This window comes from Etheostoma spectabile, chromosome 16, assembly GCF_008692095.1.
Source record: "Etheostoma spectabile isolate EspeVRDwgs_2016 chromosome 16, UIUC_Espe_1.0, whole genome shotgun sequence".
Classification (NCBI taxonomy): domain Eukaryota; kingdom Metazoa; phylum Chordata; class Actinopteri; order Perciformes; family Percidae; genus Etheostoma; species Etheostoma spectabile.
The window spans coordinates 6,192,624-6,211,200 of NC_045748.1; the positions used below are offsets into that span (position 1 = coordinate 6,192,624).

Below are 18,577 nucleotides of genomic sequence, written 5' to 3' on the forward strand. Positions count from 1 at the left end.
TCTCTTGCTATCAGCTGTCTTTTCAGGCAAACGTGCAACCCTCCTCCCCCCCTTCCAGCTCTGGTCATCATCAACCACGGCAACCTGAGTCCCTTTCCGGAAGACAGCTCCTTCGTTCGGTCTCCGGGTTCCTTCTCCACCAATCACCAGTGTCTAGGCTCCATCGGGGGGAATTATGTCTGGCCTCCCTACCCCATTATAATATTTTTAATGATTGAGTCTAATCCCCAAATACTCTGTATATTTCATATTATGCTTATGTACAATACATCTTCTCATATCTGCAGTAAAGTCTCTCTTGATTGAATGTGTTTCCAGTTAAAAAATAATACTTTACTCCAAACTAATGTTGTTCATTTGTTTTGTAAACTACACGTGGCAGCTGTTTGGGAAAGTGCCGTACAAGTGGAGCTTGTCATGTCTTCACAACAGACGTGCCGTGGGACTCGAGACAATCTATTCTTGTTGAAGCTGCTGAGGATTAGGAAGGCCTAATATGTAAAACAGCTGTGCAAGTTTTTCTTCTTTTGTCTTATGTGTCGGCGGTGTGGTGTTTGTGTGATAAAATAATTAAAAACAGTCAAGCTTGGAGCTGAAGAGAAGATGAGCACTTTTCATATCCATGAACAAGTACAGTGAAGATACAAATGAAAAGAAGGAAATCTTATATTGTCAAGATGATGGAGTCTTTTCTTTGTGCCCTGCTTGTGGCAAAAAAAAAATGAAGTACAGACTTGGGTTAAACCAAGCAATTAATGTTTAGATATAACATTTGTTATGTTCCATTTATAGATAAGTCTCAGTTAAAACCTCCTTGGTTGTTTTGTTGCAGACATGTTTGCAAATCTTTTAAAGCAGTTAGAGGAAATTCCATCGGCCTCCAAAAACACTTAATGTTAATGGTCATCTGCCACACACCGTAAACAGCCCCACTGAATATACAGTGTTTAAAAGTCTGTTTTCTTTTCTTTCTTTTTTTTAACATATTCTGAACATTAAATGTGCGTACAATTTGAATTTGCCCGAGTGGTTGTTGGGTATTTTAATCTAAGAAGATTGTTGACTTTAATATTTTGTCAATACAACTTTTTCTTTTAAATCAAGTGATACATATTCTTGTATAAATATAGGGATTTGTCAGTGTTGTATCATGTTTTTCTGTTGGACTCGGATCCATGAAGCAACTGTCCAATTACTGTACAGCTGCAGTGTTTAACTAATAAACTGAAATGTCAGCCCTTCCCTGATTTAACGTTATTTTTAAGGTATGTAATGTTTCTACCTAAATGTTGCACATATCTTTCCACATTTTCAACAAATGAAAATTCTCATCATTGGTCCATCTACTATTGCTAAGTGAATATTTATAAAGAAAAGAAAAAAAGAAACAAGACAGTTGCAGTGTCAGTAACTCAAATTGTAAAATTGCTCTGCCCACACTGCACTTGTACGTCCTTATGTACTTTATTATTTGGGATTCTGGAGTGACTGAGGCCTGTAGCACTGGATGGCAGCAATACAAAAGATGTTTTCTCTACACTGGTGGAATTTATACTAGAATAAGCACAGCAACAGTCTGCTCAGGTTTTTAACAAAGTTTTGATAAGACTTGATGATAGAGACAGACTGGAAAGTTGTTTTTACATCAGAAATACACCAATAATGAAATGTACCAATGGTTATGCACCTGTGAAAAAGTGGGTACATTTCATGTGTTTTCTGTTGATAATACTTGTATCATCCTAAAACTGTTTTACAGCTAATGGCTAATGTCAGCTCTGCGTTCTGGTTACTCCCACACCTTAAATGCAGCTCTCCAGCTGCACAAACAGTCTAACAAATGAGTTGGTTTAAACGGTGATTTCCGTTATGTTTACCTGCAGCGAAATGCAGGGGTGTCGATTTCCGTCCTGCCATGTCTTTGGCGTTTACATTGACCGCATCCACGACTTTCTTCACCCGTGAAACATCCCCGTTTCGACAGGCTTCGAACAGCTCCCTGAAAGTCCCGTTTGCACCACCACCGCCGCCGCCGCTGCTGCTGCTGCACGCGTCACCGCTGCCTGAGTCGGGCGTGGAGCCGGGGCTGGTCCCGCTCCCCTCGGTGGTGGTCGGGGAGCTAGCACTGCTGCTAGTGCTGCTGCTGCTACTGCTACTGCTGGTGGTGGTGGTGAGGGCCGGAGCTGGGGAGGTGGTGGTGGGAGAGGCAGGGGTTGCTTCACCGTCAGCCATGTCCGCGGCTCCGCGGGAAAGCGGGGTGGCATCCTCGATGGGTGCAGGCGGAGAGCCAGGCGGGGTGACAGGGAGAGAGGAGACGCGGGGTGGAGAGGACAGCAAGGAATTTGGCTGCTGCTGAGAGGAGCGACGAGGCGTCGCCATTTTCACAACACAACAGTCCCCACTAGCAACAAAAACACTGCTGACAATTTCCTGTCCAAGAAAGTCAAACTTCCGCTCGGGCTGATGAACGTTACAGGACAAAACATCTCCAAAACTGTTCAATACTGGGATATCAGGGCTAATTTCATTAATAGTAACACCATCTTTATGCCGGATTACAGACTGAAATATCATTTAAAATGGGTGGTTTCTTGCCAGTTTAGCCAACGACTTTGTGAAATGTTCATATTACAAAATGTTTTTTGTTTTAGTTTTTTTTGTTGTTGACTGAAATAAAAGTAATTTACGGGGTAGGTAAAAGTTAAGGGAGGTTTGCATGTTTATTCTTCTCACTGAGCGATCAGTTGGCCTGGCTTAACACAATATGGCCACCTAGTGGCGACTGTTGGTAATAACTGACGGATATTTATACTTTTCCCCCACCAGTATCTAGATTTCAGTTTTTTTAGACGTTATGTATTTATATGTATCACTCTACATGCTCTTCACACCCATATAAGCATTTAATTATTTGAATTCATATAACTAATAACTCGACTTTTCCATGTTTTTTTTGTTTCTGTGCTTTATTTTTTTTAAGCTGTGAATTTTGCACGTAATTCCGTACTACAGTACGCTGTGGTATGACAATGAAGAAATCTGGAATCTTGAATCTTGAACTTCAGAATATTGAAGTCAACCTTGGTTATCTTTTTGCAATTATGTAAAAAAAATAATTTTACAATAATCAATGGGTAATGCACTGGTTTTATTCCTTGTCTAATGTTCAAAAAAATGTGTTTCAATTGATAAACTAAATAAGCATGTGTGACTCAGGTGACTCAGCCTACTGCGCCCTGGCCACACTGGTTTGGTCTTTATTGTTCCACATCAGCTCCACTCAAGCTACACATTTTTATTCAGAAATCTGAAGGGATATGTCAGCATACAATCTGTGGTAGCATAGTATTGAATGTGTAGTTTTCCTGGGCTGCATTTTTGACAGCTTTAAGAAACCCGTGCACCCGTGTTAAAAACCTACCCAACCAGAAAGAAAACTCCAGACACATGGCTGGGATTTAAGATAATAACTGTAAAGGCTTATTGGACCACTTGTCAAAAATAGACACTTTATTCATCATTTTGGATAACTTTTTATAAAAGAAATAGATTATTCTATTAGGTACTTTAATTGGACACCAGATAGCAGCAGACATGCTGCAAGAAAGTGTTACAGCATTCATCCAAAATCATTTGTCCATCTGAAAAAAGTGAAATAGACTGTTCTGTCCTGCTTTTCGATTCGCAATAAACTTATTTTGTTATTTTATATTACAGTAAATCAGTCCCTTCTCCTCTTGGTGACTAGTTCCCTTTAATGACAACAATTAAAGTAAAAAAGCACAATACACAATTCATGCTCATACACATGGTTGATAATGAGGGCTCATGACCGGAAGAATGAGAACTATGAGAAATCTATTACGCTGCATCTGTGTTATGTAGCTATACCTGACAGCCAGCTCGTTTCCACGAATCACAACAGCAGCTTGTAATTGCATTGTGCGATGAATTGTGACATGATCTGCAAAACAAATGCCATGGCGAATTAAACTGTTGTGGATTGCATGATAAAACGAGCAGCGTTATTGTGACATTCAAAAAATAAAAACCTGGAACAAAGATGGCTGTAACTCAGTCATGATATGTAACTTTTTAACAGGGCAATTTGTTTCTGATCTCTGGGGCTTTAGCAATATATACACAACAAAATGACAAAAAAAAACAAGCTCATTTTCCTTTTCTTTATGTAAAACATGATACAAAGAGTATAAGATGCAATTAAAGAATACAGAAAATATACAGTTTTCCAAAAACCAAAAAAACAATACATTTAAAAGCAAACTCATGACCAATTTTCCAGAAACTTTATTTAAAATGAAGGTAGAAGAACAAGTAAATGTTAAGTTTCACTGGAAAAACTTGTAAAACTGTTAAAAAGAGAGCCTTCCCAGATTTCCACAACGTTGTGGCTGGAAAGAAAGCCAACATCTCCGCTTGAAGCCAAGAAGGTAAACTGATTGGTCACTGCAAGTCATCATCGAGCCAACAAGCCACCAGACATATTATAGCCTATTCATTTGATGCTTTGGCGCACTATCAATTTTTGGCATTTTGAAATACATCTAGGCCATAGTAGTACTACTAGCAGTAGTGTGGTAGCACCAAAAGGCCTTACCGATAAGGACATGCAGTGATTCACAACAGATCCTGTGGTTTCTGTGTCGAGGTTGGCAACAAGTAAATGAAATGGCAGCTGATCTTGTAGAAGTGATAAAACAGGACTGCGGTGTCACTGGATGAGTGTGCAAAGTTCCGTCAGGTCAGTTGACATATTTCTCATACTTCCTTCAACTGTTCTTTGTGTGTCAAAGCTTAAACCTGGCCCATTCCTAGAACCAAAGCAAAATGACGCCCTCATGCACAGTTTGAATGTGTGCTGTCAACAACCATGTTTTGCTCATGTACACTTCACACATTTAAAGATTAAGCATAGAGTTATTACACAGTTCATATTATACAAAATAATGTAATTTGGTAACTGCAGCAGCCAGTGCACTCAATCATAAACTCAGTGTCTCTTGTCTTTACTAAAATAATCAGTTTTTCATCTTGTCAGTCTTTCAAAATAAAAGTTATTATGGTGCCAAATTTGGCTTTGGAGGAGGGTCTGGCAAAGCGAAACTATTTTGGTGACCCCAGGCATAGCAGTACATCACACAACGTGTCACATCAGGGTACAAACGTAATGGGATGTTGATTACCACCAGAAGTTGAGAAGTGGTCAATGTAAGGAATGTAATCTCTGGGCGTATCATCAGCTGTTCTCAGGTTGTTCAGTTCCTTGGAGACTTTAATCCCTTTCTGTGGGGTTGATAGAGTTGATGGTTTTGTGAGAATCACGCTTTCACCATGTTTGCAGGGTCTGTACACAATGATCTTGTTCATGTTTTGAGCATCAATGATATGCATCTCTGACATTCACCTTCTAAAAATGCTTTATTAGGCATCTGTGTACAATCTTTCATGGGATTAACAGACTGATTTGAGCGGAAACCTCAGAAAGATTACTCAGAAAGAGCGAGAGAACGTGAGAATAATCAAGTGATCAATAGACAGATGTGCAGCTAGATATATGTAGAAGGACAGAGGAAGACAAGACCAACACAAAAGGTGGGAAGCTATTTGAGATGATTCCTGCAGAACTACATTATTACCAAAAACAATTCCCACACAGCCACCTTGGCATTTTCAAAATAAAGCCATCCCAATCCCTCAGTCTGACATGAAGATAATTCCCTGCTGGGCAATCTAAATGAGATCTAATGAGGTGAATTAAGACCTGATACAATTCATTTAATTCATTTAAAAAAAAAAAATGAATTACATTTTTTTTTTCCTGAGCTGAGTTACTAATTAAAAAACATTAAATCACAGTTTGAACTATAAAGTGACACACAAATCTGTGCGTGTGCCTTTACAGTCTCATTCTTATTGCATTGCATTAATTTCATCCCACCCACACCATCGTATCAAATAAGCCTATATGCTGTGATTTCTTATTCCTGGAGAACAAAACTTAGAAACAATTTCCTATTTGTGGACTTTCTTTAAGTTGACCAAGAGCTGAAAATTCCAAACATGTTGTGGTTTATTGACAAAAAAACACAGTTAGTTATTGAAAAAGTATGGTGACTTCAATATTGTGTTAGGCTACAGAAATCAAAAGCTTAAAAGAAAATGTGGGTGACTTAATAAAAGGGTATTAATAGAGAACTTATCTTATTTTGAAACTTGAGTAAGCTGATTCAACAGGCGCGGCAAAACAATTCTTGGATCTTTTTGTTGTTGTTCTTTATCACATATCAGGGTTTTGCATGAGAAAAGCCTCGTCGAAACTCAGCTCTTCCCTTTTCGGCTGTTGCAGGTGGAGAAGAATACGCCACGGCACGGCACGTCACACCTGTCCTATTTGGGACTACAGGCAGACAGGTTTGAGGCTAAAGACACGCCCACTGCCAGGTTTCAGTCGGACTTGTTTTTTGAGAGCAGCTATTAGGGCCATCAAAACCCAGCCGCCCTTGTCATAAGAACTACACTGAGTGTGGGAGTGAGACGAACACACGCTTTCCCAGCAGCAGCAACCATGCCGAGGCTAGAAACAGAGTGGATCCGGACATCAATGCGCACTCCGGGCATCCTGATCTTCGGGATGGTTTTCGCCCCATGCGGATTGATCCTGAACCTGATCGCCACCGCGGCCCCGAACTGGAGGACCCTCAACAACCTCCCCAACACCCCCACCTCTAACTACATCCAGCAAGGCATCTGGGACATCTGCTCGGCCTCTACGATCACCACGGGGTTGACGTGCAACTTGCAGGACACTTTATATTTCAGCAACCAGATCATCCGGGTCGCTCAGGGTTTGATGGTGGCCTCCCTCATCGTGACTCTAATCGGACTGTGCATCGCCATCCCGGGGGTCCGCTGTTGGACCGACAGGCCTAACTGGATACTGGCCGGGTTGGGCGGACTGGTGTTCTTCCTCTCGGGCGTCATGACCATCATACCAATCGCCTGGTACACCCACATCCTCAACAGCGTCACGACGGTCTCCCCTACCATAGATGTGCGTGTCGGCTACTGCATCATCCTGGGCTACATCGGCGGGATATTTGAAATCCTTGCTGGGATCGTCATGTCCGTCGGGATCTGCCGTTGCTGCGGAGGGAAGAACCGAGGAGAGAGGCGGATTGAGGAGGTCACGGGGCCCCGTTTCAGCCATCAAAGACAGCCTCAGAGACGGGTTGATGTGCCCAGCCTGAACCGGCCCAGGAGCAGCGCCAGCAGCGTCCCATACTCAAAGGACTCCCTGGATGAGGATGTGTCCTTCCCCCGGGCCAAGAGCAACCAAGCCCGGCCAGTCAACAACTCCTACGGCGGCAGACCCTACGATGCCGACCTATGAGCACGTGCACCACGTCGGGATCTCCATGGAGACACACAAAGATACCCACATGAAGGAAAAACGACTTAAAGACCGACATGAATATTTGCAAAAAGGACTAAGAGTGGGAAGTATTCTAGAAAGAAGCAATGGTAATAAAAAGAACTGTATAATATTCTGGAGTATTATACTAATGACGTAGCACATATCCCTACTGAGGCTACTCATAAAGTTAAATTATTTTGATTCCATGAAGGATTATTGTAGGAATATTTCAGTGGTACGAAGAGATATTCTATAATGTACTACCAAGTGAAGCAGAATATCTTTGAAAGCCTCTATGAGCATGTGTTTCATCAGGAACAACCAGGCATACAGCTGTAATAGCCTAGTGTTAAATGGTGGGCAAGTGACAGAGTGCAATCAATGCAGTTACAGATGAGACTCATTATGGCCTTAGCTGAGTTATGACTCATTCTAACATCATTATGGTACAGGGCAGGTGAATGCTTCAAGCAGTGCAGTAACGGCAAAGACGGGAAAGCTGATGGAAAGTGAGGAGCTCTGCATTGTCGTTAGAGTGAAATCCTACATTGTTTATTAATAACCTGAAAAATGATATGGAGTTGAAGTTAGCTGTCTTTTACATTCTGCAAATGATGATGACCTCTATTTTTAAGGAAGCTTCTGCATTTGTTCTTTGTACATGGGTTGTTTTTTTCCACAATTCTACTGTTAATAGATCTTTACTGATATTATTATGCACTTTACAGTTACGACCAATCTTGTAGGTCCTACAAATATGTCCTACATCCTGAGGTGATCAATATTGTTATTGCTCTGTGATAAAATTGCTGTTTATTAAATGTGCATCGTTTCCTAACAACAGATGACTTAGTCCTTTTCCGCAACTTAATATTACAAACTTCAGATTTTACTGCAGGAGTGCGTACAAAAAAACTAAGACATTTGAGAGATTTGATAAGTGAAAGGATCTGTGATTAGGATAGCAAAGCAAAAAGATTATAATAGAGCATCTAGAGCAAGAATGTTCACATTTTAGACAAGCAAATTATTGTGTTCTATCATCTGTGACCAGAAGTCGTCATGGACACTGTTCCAACACACATGCAGACAGGTTTCATTTCACCGTGATACTTTGCTTTCGTTGCCTCCCTGTCTGCTCCGTCTTGATCTTGTACATACACAGACAATGCTGTCAGACTGGTCTGAGAGGTTGGTTTCTTTCAGCACCTAATCTAACAACATCACTGCTTCTGTTCAAACTGGCTCAACATCTCAAACAAGGAGACACTGTAGTGAACACTTGTCTCCCCAGAGCCCCAGCTGATTCTTTTGTTGTTAAGTTGGCCTACAAGAAATCCCGATGCAGTTCCCCGGCCAGCAGAACCTGTTGAACGCATTGACAACAGGAATGGAAACTAGGAAATCTTCAAATAGAAATACTGTCACTGTACTTGTGTTGAATCAACTCAAGAAAGTGTACATTTAACGTCAAGGTCAGGTGAAATGGAAAATCCTGCTGATTGGGAATTAGGAGAAATGTGGGCTTTTGAGTGATACATTCATCTGTACATTGTATACACATTTACCATATTAGTCTCACTGAATAGTTCACCCATGGTAACAATGAAACACACAAAAGAAAAAAACTTGCATTTGTTGGCTTCTGCATTTGAGCTGATTTCTAAAAGAGGCTTTCAAGATGTGTTGTGTTTCACACTAGTGTTCATTTAATTGCCACATAGAATGCAGTGACTCACAAAAAGATGATCAACGCTCAATTAGGGTGCGACAATATATAACATTTTATCTACAGTCTCATCCTCCTGGGCTGGTGAGATTTCTTCTCGCTGTCCACCCACAAAAAACTAATCTTCACACAAGTTTTAATGCACCATAAACTTCCACAAAGTCGGGAGACTCACAAGACATGGATTAAAGAATTGTGCAAATTGATACATCAGAGCCTGAAATAGTTTCCAATAATGCTGGAACCTTCATTTCCAATAACGCAACCAAGTCCCTTTACATTACACACATTTTTTAAATGCTTGAGTTTGTGAAACAGGCTTTCTGCATAAGTTATTCAGCCAAAACACACCACAATGACATCACCAGGGTTATTTTTATCATACTTTAGAAAGCTGCTTTAGAAGGCATGATACAACTCTGTTTACAGACATAGTCCTTCCCATGGTGGCTATAACCCTACCACTCTATATCACATGACACCAACTTCTACAGTACAATAGCCTAATACAGCTTATTTTGCTCCACCTGTAAAACAAACATGCACATGTACGTTACAATAGAAAAGCATGTGTTGACATATAGTCCCCCCCCCGTGGCAGATCTGTTATTTTTTTTGGAGCTATATTTTTCTCTTTCTCTGATAAAGATTGTTAGCATGTCAGTGTTCATCATTACAAATCAGTAATTATTCAGTCTCAGTTTCTGCTGAGTTTGGTAAACATTGAAGCTGAGTCTAGGGTGCCCCTGGATCCCAGAAAGAGGCTAAAGGCCAGCGATGCATGTTCGGGTCTATACAGAACACACATGTAAGAACAAACGTTGGTAATGATTTTAAAGAGACACACCTAATACTTTGTATTATTCTTAAACATTTGATTACATTAAAGACACTTATTACCAAATTGTCAAACACCAATGACACCTTAGCTGTGAACAAACCGATAAGTATTAATATGAAGTTGTTCAAGCCCCGTCCATCATGTTGTATCCTGCAGAGCTGCAAATCCTTCCAACTTTACTTTTTAAGCAATAACCTGCAAAGTCATTCCAGAGGACACATTAACACAAACCTGTGGCATTTTTACAGTGCTTCAATATAAAAATTGTGTGTGCAGTAAAAGGTATTGTTGCCGTGAATTAACTGTAGTAAGGATTGATTCCGACAGGGAGCGGCTTTAACTGTTCTGGGTTAAACACAAATAACAGGAGAGGAATTTTAAAATGAAGTCAAACCGGATCAGCCAAAGTGTATGCAGTGTTAGTTTCGGCTTCTTGGTCTGTGCCCTTTAGACATTTTTTTCTTCTGGACCAGGGAGGGTTACCTAACACCTTTAGATGACTCAAGATGGATTGTTGTGTTCAGTAGAGCTGAAAATCAAACGTAAAGTCATGGTTTTGTCTCTTGAAAAAAAATGAGGCGTGCATTTCCAAAAACTTGTATGTTATCTTTTAATCTTGTCTGACCGATCACCTCCTCCAGAGAATGACTAACTGTGCAGCCGCTTACAATCAGTGTATGCTCAGTGCGCCAACCACACCCGTTTGGACACACATTTTTTCCCCCACAGCCTCAAAAATGTGTTTCCACATGATTAGACCTTTTATAAACATATCAATTCTCAGTATGTCCATGCAGCGTGCTGATACATGTCAGACTGAATTCATTATTGTGTAACCCAGCAAAACAAAAAACAGAAAGATCAATTAAAAGAGTTATGTCACATACATGTCACTAATTTAGTCAGTGTACAAAAGAAACAGACACTACAGCAACAACAACACACGTAATACTGGAAACATTCTTGAGAGAAGCTGGGTTACTTATTAATGAGCAATCTTTAGTCTTCAATGTAAAGTTAAGGACTAGTCAAATATTAAAATCCCTGGCTTAACCATATTTTATATGGATGGCAGTTTAAACCATTTTTGATTTCAACACCTGTATCAAGTCCCTCCTTCAGGTGCTTTCTCTGTATTTAAAGGAAGATTCTGCTCCGTCAGAGAGCAACTGATAGGTAAACATTTGCACTGTTTTACTACAGAAACAATCTTTTGCACGTATCAAGGAAGTAGTTTCGACAGATTCTGACATTTTGCAATCTGCATTTAAACTCCAAACAACAAAATTCAGTTGGTTTCTTGCAGAGTGACAAATTCAGTGACTATGGGGAAAGTTAAAAGTATTCCCAACATCCCGAAGTGGTTGCATCTACTGATGCTAATAATTTCTTTTTGGTCGTTGTTCATCAGCACTATTTAGCCACAATTCTCATTTAAGTTTTATAAATTACACTATAATTATCAAAACAAATGTAAAAAACACTAGTGATGGGAAAATACATCGATCATAAAAATGTTATTTGGCACATTAAATCCTACGAGGTACAATTTCAGTGACGTAATCCCATGGTGCATGCGTGCATCCTAATGACCTGGGGGGGGGGGGCAGCACCTGGTGTAATTATCCTTTAAGCAGGGTAGGGCACCGCCTGTTGTGTGCTCAGTTGATCCAACCTTTCTCCGCAGGGCCTTGCAGTCATGTTCGGTGGCGTTTCCATACCAAGCCGTGATGCTCCCCATCGGGACGCTCTGACTCAGGAGCAGAAATCCCTCAGAGTTTGAGGGGATACCTGGAATTTACTTAGGCGTCCAAAGGTTTAACAGTCACCGTCTTTCCTTTTTTATTAACCACTTAGTCAGTATGCACTTCCCCAGCACAGATGTCTTAAGCCCCCGACAGTTTAAAGTCTCTGCTGTGTTCATAAGGTAAATACTCAAGCCTCAAAGCCAGATTAAATACCCAGTGTTTTACTTCCCACACACACACACACACACACACACACACACACACCACACACACACACAAAAAACACACACACACACACACACACACACACACACACACACACACACACACACAAAGAGAGGGTCCGACTGAACCCAGTGTTGTAGTCAATTCACCATTACCTGAGTTTGAGTCAATTCACAAGCCAGAGAACTGCAACTTGAGTCAGACTCCAGTACTCCATCACTGCCTATTACACAACACAGTGGTCAAAAACTTCATCCAACTTCAGAGTCCACTTTCATAGCTCCTCGAGTCCAAGTCACAAGTGCGTGTGTCCAAGTTGAGTCCAGGTCCAGGACTCCAATACTCACAGAGTCATCACTCATTCTCTAAACCATTATTGGATGTGGAAAAAAAAGTCACCATGTGACTGTCCACCTCATAACCTCGTTGCAGGTTTTAACATCCGACTGGGACCATTTTTCGGCCAGGGACACAGCATCACTGCCCCATCATTGCGGTGCTGGAATTAAAGCCCCCTTCTTCTGCCAGTTGGTTCCTTTTGACAACATACACAACCACAATTCATTTGTGAACATTTTCTGTTGAACAAAAAAAATAAACACTCTCCAACACAAACTAGCCTGGCTCTGTCCAATGTTTACAAACACACTGATTTACTGTTAAAAAAATAAATAGAGAGCTTTAGAGGTTGCGGTGCATATCTTTTCTGGCTTATGCTAAGCTAGGTGTGCTGTGTGTAGCTGTGTTTAACTACAGCATATATTAACAAGTTATTCCCTTAAGAATTAATGGGAAAACTTTAAACAGAAAGACTCCACTGACATATTTCAGTACCTCTTCCTCTTCTTCTGCTTCTGCCTCATCTTGGCGAGGATGAAAACCATGATCATCCCCCCGATGATGACGGCCAGCACACTCAGGGTCAGCGTTACACTTAAGGCCCCGTTGACCGTGTTCTCGCAGAAGTGGCCCCGGTAGCCAAGCTCACAGTCGCACACAAAACCGATGCCGCTACCCGGAGGAACCTTACAGGCACCATGGCCACTGCACTTAGTCTCTCCACAGGTCAGCAGGCTGTGGTTAATGCCTCGAGGTTCGGGAGGAGGTAAAGAGGTGGTCATTATAGAAGAGGGAGGAAACACTGGGGTGTTAAAGGAGGGAGCAATACGAGGAAGGAGAATGGGACAGGAGAGATGAATGGAAGGAGGCCACACCCTAAAACACAGACAAACAGACGTAAAAAGACAAATATTAATAGCAATTGCAAACATGCTGTAAGGAGACATACAGTATGCCTAGTTGTCTGGTTGTATGGTCCTAGCTGGGTTGGACTGAGCTTCTGGAAAAGAACAAGGTTTTTCTGGGGCGGGGGGGAGATAGTTAATAAAAAATGAAGGTGATCAGATCTTTTACCATTGGCCAGTGATTAGTCATTGATGGAATTCATATTTCATGACCATTTTTCTGGACCTTGTCAAACTTTACTTTTGCGCACTTCACCTTTAATACAGTTTGGTGACTGTAGTCAGTGTGTTGTACTCAGTTACATTTTAAGAAAATAAAAAGTGGTAAAAAGGTGGTAAACATATAGGACAGGGATAGTCTGGATTTTCTACAATCTTCAATTGGCGAGATGTTCTCATCAGTGAGCATTAAGGTATCAAGGGATTTTAAAAAAAAAAGGGACATACCATGGAAAACTCACCTTTTCAGTACCTGTGCACATAACATTTAGGTATCTGGAGCACCTACTAACCCACAAACTGAAATAAGAAAACCCACTCACTTTGTTGTGGATTGCCTAGATCAGAAAACATGGGACACACCAAGCCCTTCAGAGTTGGCTCCTCTTCGTCACATGCAGGCTCAGTAGAACATACCGCCCTCCATCTGAGTGTCTCCCACTGCTTGAGAACTACTGTACAGGCAAAATCAGAGCAGATGGGGTATTTTGGGGGGGGGGGTTAAAGAGACAGGCAATAAACAGGGCCTTTCAGACAGTGGCAGAATAGTGTATAGACAGGAGAAAAATTGTGTTTTTTGAATATTAAAGCATGCAAAAATGTACAGGTAGAAACACAAAATACGAGTATGAACCTGGAAATGAGCATATGTGTCATTAAATTAAAATGGATTCCCATTATTTGTAAAAACTCTGACTTTATCCTAATCATCCCCAAAAACATAGTATTTTATACCATATTTTATAACATTTGTATTTTATACATGTGAATACACATTGTGTTTAAATTGGAGATCTTCCCAACAATTTTCACTGCTCATAAACTGATCTGCTTGTTGAGTGGCGTCTCGCCCTCCAGTCTCCAGGGGTTTCATTAACAACCTTAGGTATCCAGAGCCTGACTCAGGATAAGTAACCCAAAGGATGACTCAGGCTGAGCCTCATAACTCCTACTACAGAAACATCAACCTTGTCCTAATAACAAAATAAATGGACGTTAAAAGACACAATGTGACTCAACCAAAGCTAAAACAACACATTCATTGGATCAAACAGCAGTATACGTTCTCTAGCATACCTGGTGCATATAGATACGCGATAGAAAGCCTTACTAGATAGACTTAAGACAGTTTCACATTCAATTGTACACGTTTTTTGTCTTGCCTGTGATGTGTTTCACATATTTCTATATTGATATCCAACTGTGTGTCTGAAATAAAGTTGAATTGATTGGACTGTGTTGCATTACATTTTCCTGTAATATGAATACATGTGTGGGGAAAAGTCATCTCCAAAATTTAAGTGACAGGACTGACCATTATCCAAGAAGTAAACAGCGCATCAGGTTAACTGATAACTAAGTGGAGGTGGTGAAGATATTGCACTTCTGAAGCATCTCGCCTTTTAGGTGATAAGTAAGTTAGATGGTTTTTGAGCGGGTATAAAGTTCAGTGAAATGGCACAGCTACATATTAAAATATGACAAAACGAAAAATACCTACTCACAGAAGCAACAAATCCAGACGTTGTGTCCTTAAATGCAAGCTGTTGAGATTGGAATCTGTGCGTGCTAGAGGTCCTGGGTCCTCAAAAAAAAAAAGAAAAAAAGTGAAGTTCCTGTTTCAGTGAGGGAATCTGCAACAAAGGAAGGAGGGAAGCGGAAGAAAGTTGAAACCTGTGAATACCTGCCTCTTTTTATTCTTGCATAAACACGCAGGCCCACAAACAATCACCTCCTCCTCCCCTATCTTTCAGTGGGTTGAGTCATATACACTCCGGCTCACAACAAATACCTCTGACATTTGTGTAGCAACTTTACATTTCATAAGGAGCGTGATAACAAATGGTATCCTTCAGTTAATCGCTGACTCCTAACACTCAATGCTCTGGCATCCCCAGGAAAAATAAACCTTATTTGTGATGAAAAATTAAGATTTCATGTAAATTTCATAAAAGTTACATAACTTTCCCTGAAAACTGTATGAATAACAAACACACACCCTAAGCACACACACACACCCTTACTCTTTGCACATACCCTTACCATTCCTGAGGACTCTTATACTAAATTAGTAGGTGTGTTTGCCAGACAAGCGGGGGAAGGAAGGAGGAAGAAAGTTAGAACAAGAGCAAGCCCCGACATGTCTGTAAAATGCAGCATTTCACACTGTTAATCTGTTGCACTACGGTCAGAAACTGCTTTATAGTGGATTACTCAAAATGAAAGGATTAGGATTAGCTGGGAGACTTCTAAACGAGGGCACACTTGTGGAATACCTGCAGAACAGGGACATGCAAGGAGTTGTTTTTTGGAGATTATGGTGAACTAGTGTGTGTTGCAGCAGTGCTTTGCCATTGAGAACGAGCAAGCATGCTAATGTAGCATGTGCTACGGTTAGCCACCGCATTTTAGCTAGCGCAAAGACGTGGAGATTTTTAACAGCTCAACCAGAGGAAGACAACATTCAGAAACCTGTATCTCACTCAAAAGAACAAGTTTATTCCAAGTTTGTGTGTGTGTAGAAGCACCAAAGACACAAAATAACACCCCAAATCCAAGAAAAAGTGATTTGGTTCCTAATACTTAAACAAGATGGTTTTTTAACACAGAACGATCTGAAAAGCAGTCACTGGAAAGTGTTTGCAAAAGGGCACGCCCTTTCAAAAAAAAATACCTGTCAGGTGACTGGATGAACCATCTATCTGTGGTTCCACGTCACACACACCAAAACCATGCCCCTAGCTCTTCACAGGATGGCAATTGAATTGGTAAGATGGTAGACCAGACACAAACGCATGACATAATTTTTTGTGATATGTGATCCTGCCATTCTGGCCAGATGTCATGAGAATCCAGCTGCCACGCAAGGTATGATTTCATAGGCTTGTAAGAGAAACAATATTCTCCCTTACCGGTCTGCAGCTTTACTGTCTTATAAAAGGTCTAGAAATGCCAGAAAAATCATGTAAAACCACTTACTCAAAAATGCACACTAAAATCAACACACAAACATTAAAAGCAGCGCTAAAAAGGTAGTTTTGACATGTGACTTGAACATGAACATAGCGGCTAACAGACTCAGTGGGGATGGTGCGTTCAGGGTGATGAGCTGTGTTGCTTTTACACCAAACACGTTTTGCATTGTGGCCAAAAAGTTTGATTTTGGTTTCGTCTGACCAGAGCACCTTCTTCCACATGTATTGTGTGTCTCCCAGGTGGCTTGTGGCAAACTTTAAAGAGACTTTTTATGGTTATCTTTAAGAAATGGCGTTTTTATTGCCACTCTTCCATAAAGGCCAGATTTGTGCAGTGTACGACTGATTGTTGTCCTCTGGACCGTCTCCCCCCTCAGCTGGAGATCTCTGCAGTTCATCCAGAGTGATCGTGGGCCTCGTGGCTCTGATCAGTCTTCTCCTTGTATGAGCTGAAAGTTTAGAGGGACGACCGGGTCTCGGTAGATTTACAGAGGTCTGATACTCCTTTCATTTCAATATCATTGCTTGCACAGTGCTCCTTGGGATGTTTAAAGCTTGGGAAATCTTTTTGGATCCAAATCCGGCTTTAAACTTCTCCACACCAGTATCTGGGACCTGCCTGGTGTTCCTTGTTCTTCATGATGCTCTCTGGGCTTTAAACGGGACCTCTGGGACTGTCACAGAGCAGGTGCATTTATACGGAGACTTGATTACACACACGTGGATTCTATTTATCAGTATTAGTCATTTAGGTCAACATTGGATCATTCAGAGATCCTCACTGAACGTCTGGAGAGAGTTTGCTGCACTGAAAGTAAAGGGGCTGAATAATTTTGCATGCCCAATTTCATTTTTTTTTTTTTTTTATTGTTAAAAAAGTTTGAAATATCCAATAAATTTTGTTCCACTTCATAATTGTGTCCCACTTGTTGATTCTTCACACAAAAAAAAAATAGTTTTACATCTTTATGTCTGAAGCCTGAAATGTGGCAAAAGGTCGAAAAGTTCAAGGGGGCCGAATACTTTCACAAGGCACTGTGTAAAACTCAAAGCACCACAGTACATAAATACAGCCACACAGAGCCTCTAGCATGACTTTACTAGCTAGCCCAGTTCAAATTTCCAATGCCGTTTTTAGAATTTGATTTTAACCAACCCCTAAATGCATGCATTCCTTAATACAATACTTAGACTTGTTACACGATTGAGTGACCAATTAAAGTTATTGAGTTCTAGTCTAAACCTTTCAGAGCATAGCAATAATAGAAAAAAGTCACAACTAGCTGATAGCTTTGATTTCAACCAGACTCAGTCTTTGTCTTGGCTGTTGCAACATGGCTGCAAGTACTCTGCTGAGGGGTCCAGTGTTTAGTTGTCAAGGCTGTGTCCTCTGACCTAGCCCTGTCAAACTCACACTCCAATACTGAATCTGATTAAGAAAACTTCATCATTGTGTCTGTGCTCATTTGTGTTCCATCTCTAAATTATCCTATACATGTTTGAGGAAAAACAAGACAGATATGTTAAGTAATTTTGACAGAAGAGAATTGTTAAAACCAAAAAGTTTGAACAACAAAAGGGACTTCAGGGCTTACCCAAATGAAGAAAGGAGCTCAGAGCAGAAGCGCTTCTTTGTATCGCGCTGGTCCAGGACTCAGATCATCAAACCGCTGCAGATACTTCCCTTCAAAGCTGGGAGGAGACCAGAAGACAGACCAGGGGCCTGTTGCACGAAAGTAGAATAAAGATATCCAGGAGACGTGAAAAAGCTCAGCTTGACTTAGTGCGATCCGCTCATCGTGTCTTATTGGTTGCACGTTGGGCCGACCAGGATGACCGTGAGCTCGTCCGATCCAGTGAGATAGCTGGGATAAGTGCACGTTCACGGCTTTCTCAAATAGACCACGATATCGATCACAGATTTACTGATGCAGAGATGGAGAAGTCGCATGCGGCATTTCATGGGTTGGTTTTATTGCTGTATCTGTTAATGTACTGGTTTTACTGTAAAGTGTCTTTTGAGTAGCCTACCATGTAAAGCACTATATAAATAAAATGTATTATTATTTAGCATATTTTGGCTTAAAGGTGAGCAGAGGGAATTGTGTTCCTCGGGAAATTTACCCAATGGACTAGGCTTAATTTCAAACCCTTATTTACA

General features: G+C 40.9%; 2 protein-coding genes across 2 annotated transcripts in view; one reads left to right on the top strand and one right to left on the bottom strand.

The window, feature by feature from the left end:
• tnksa (tankyrase, TRF1-interacting ankyrin-related ADP-ribose polymerase a) overlaps window positions 1-2,431 on the bottom strand; it is a 95,546-nt gene extending 93,115 nt beyond the window's left edge. The window contains exon 1 of the mRNA XM_032540273.1: window positions 1,878-2,431. Within this exon, the coding sequence (XP_032396164.1) occupies window positions 1,878-2,379 (502 nt within the window). The 5' untranslated portion in view covers window positions 2,380-2,431. The remainder of the gene's footprint in view (window positions 1-1,877) is intronic.
• Window positions 2,432-6,439: 4,008 nt separating this feature from the next.
• Window positions 6,440-8,285, top strand: cldn23.1 (claudin 23.1). The gene has a single exon (XM_032540276.1). The coding sequence runs from the start codon at window positions 6,587-6,589 to the stop codon at window positions 7,409-7,411; it is 825 nt and encodes a 274-aa protein (XP_032396167.1). The 5' UTR covers window positions 6,440-6,586; the 3' UTR covers window positions 7,412-8,285.
• The last annotated feature ends 10,292 nt before the right edge of the window (window positions 8,286-18,577 follow it).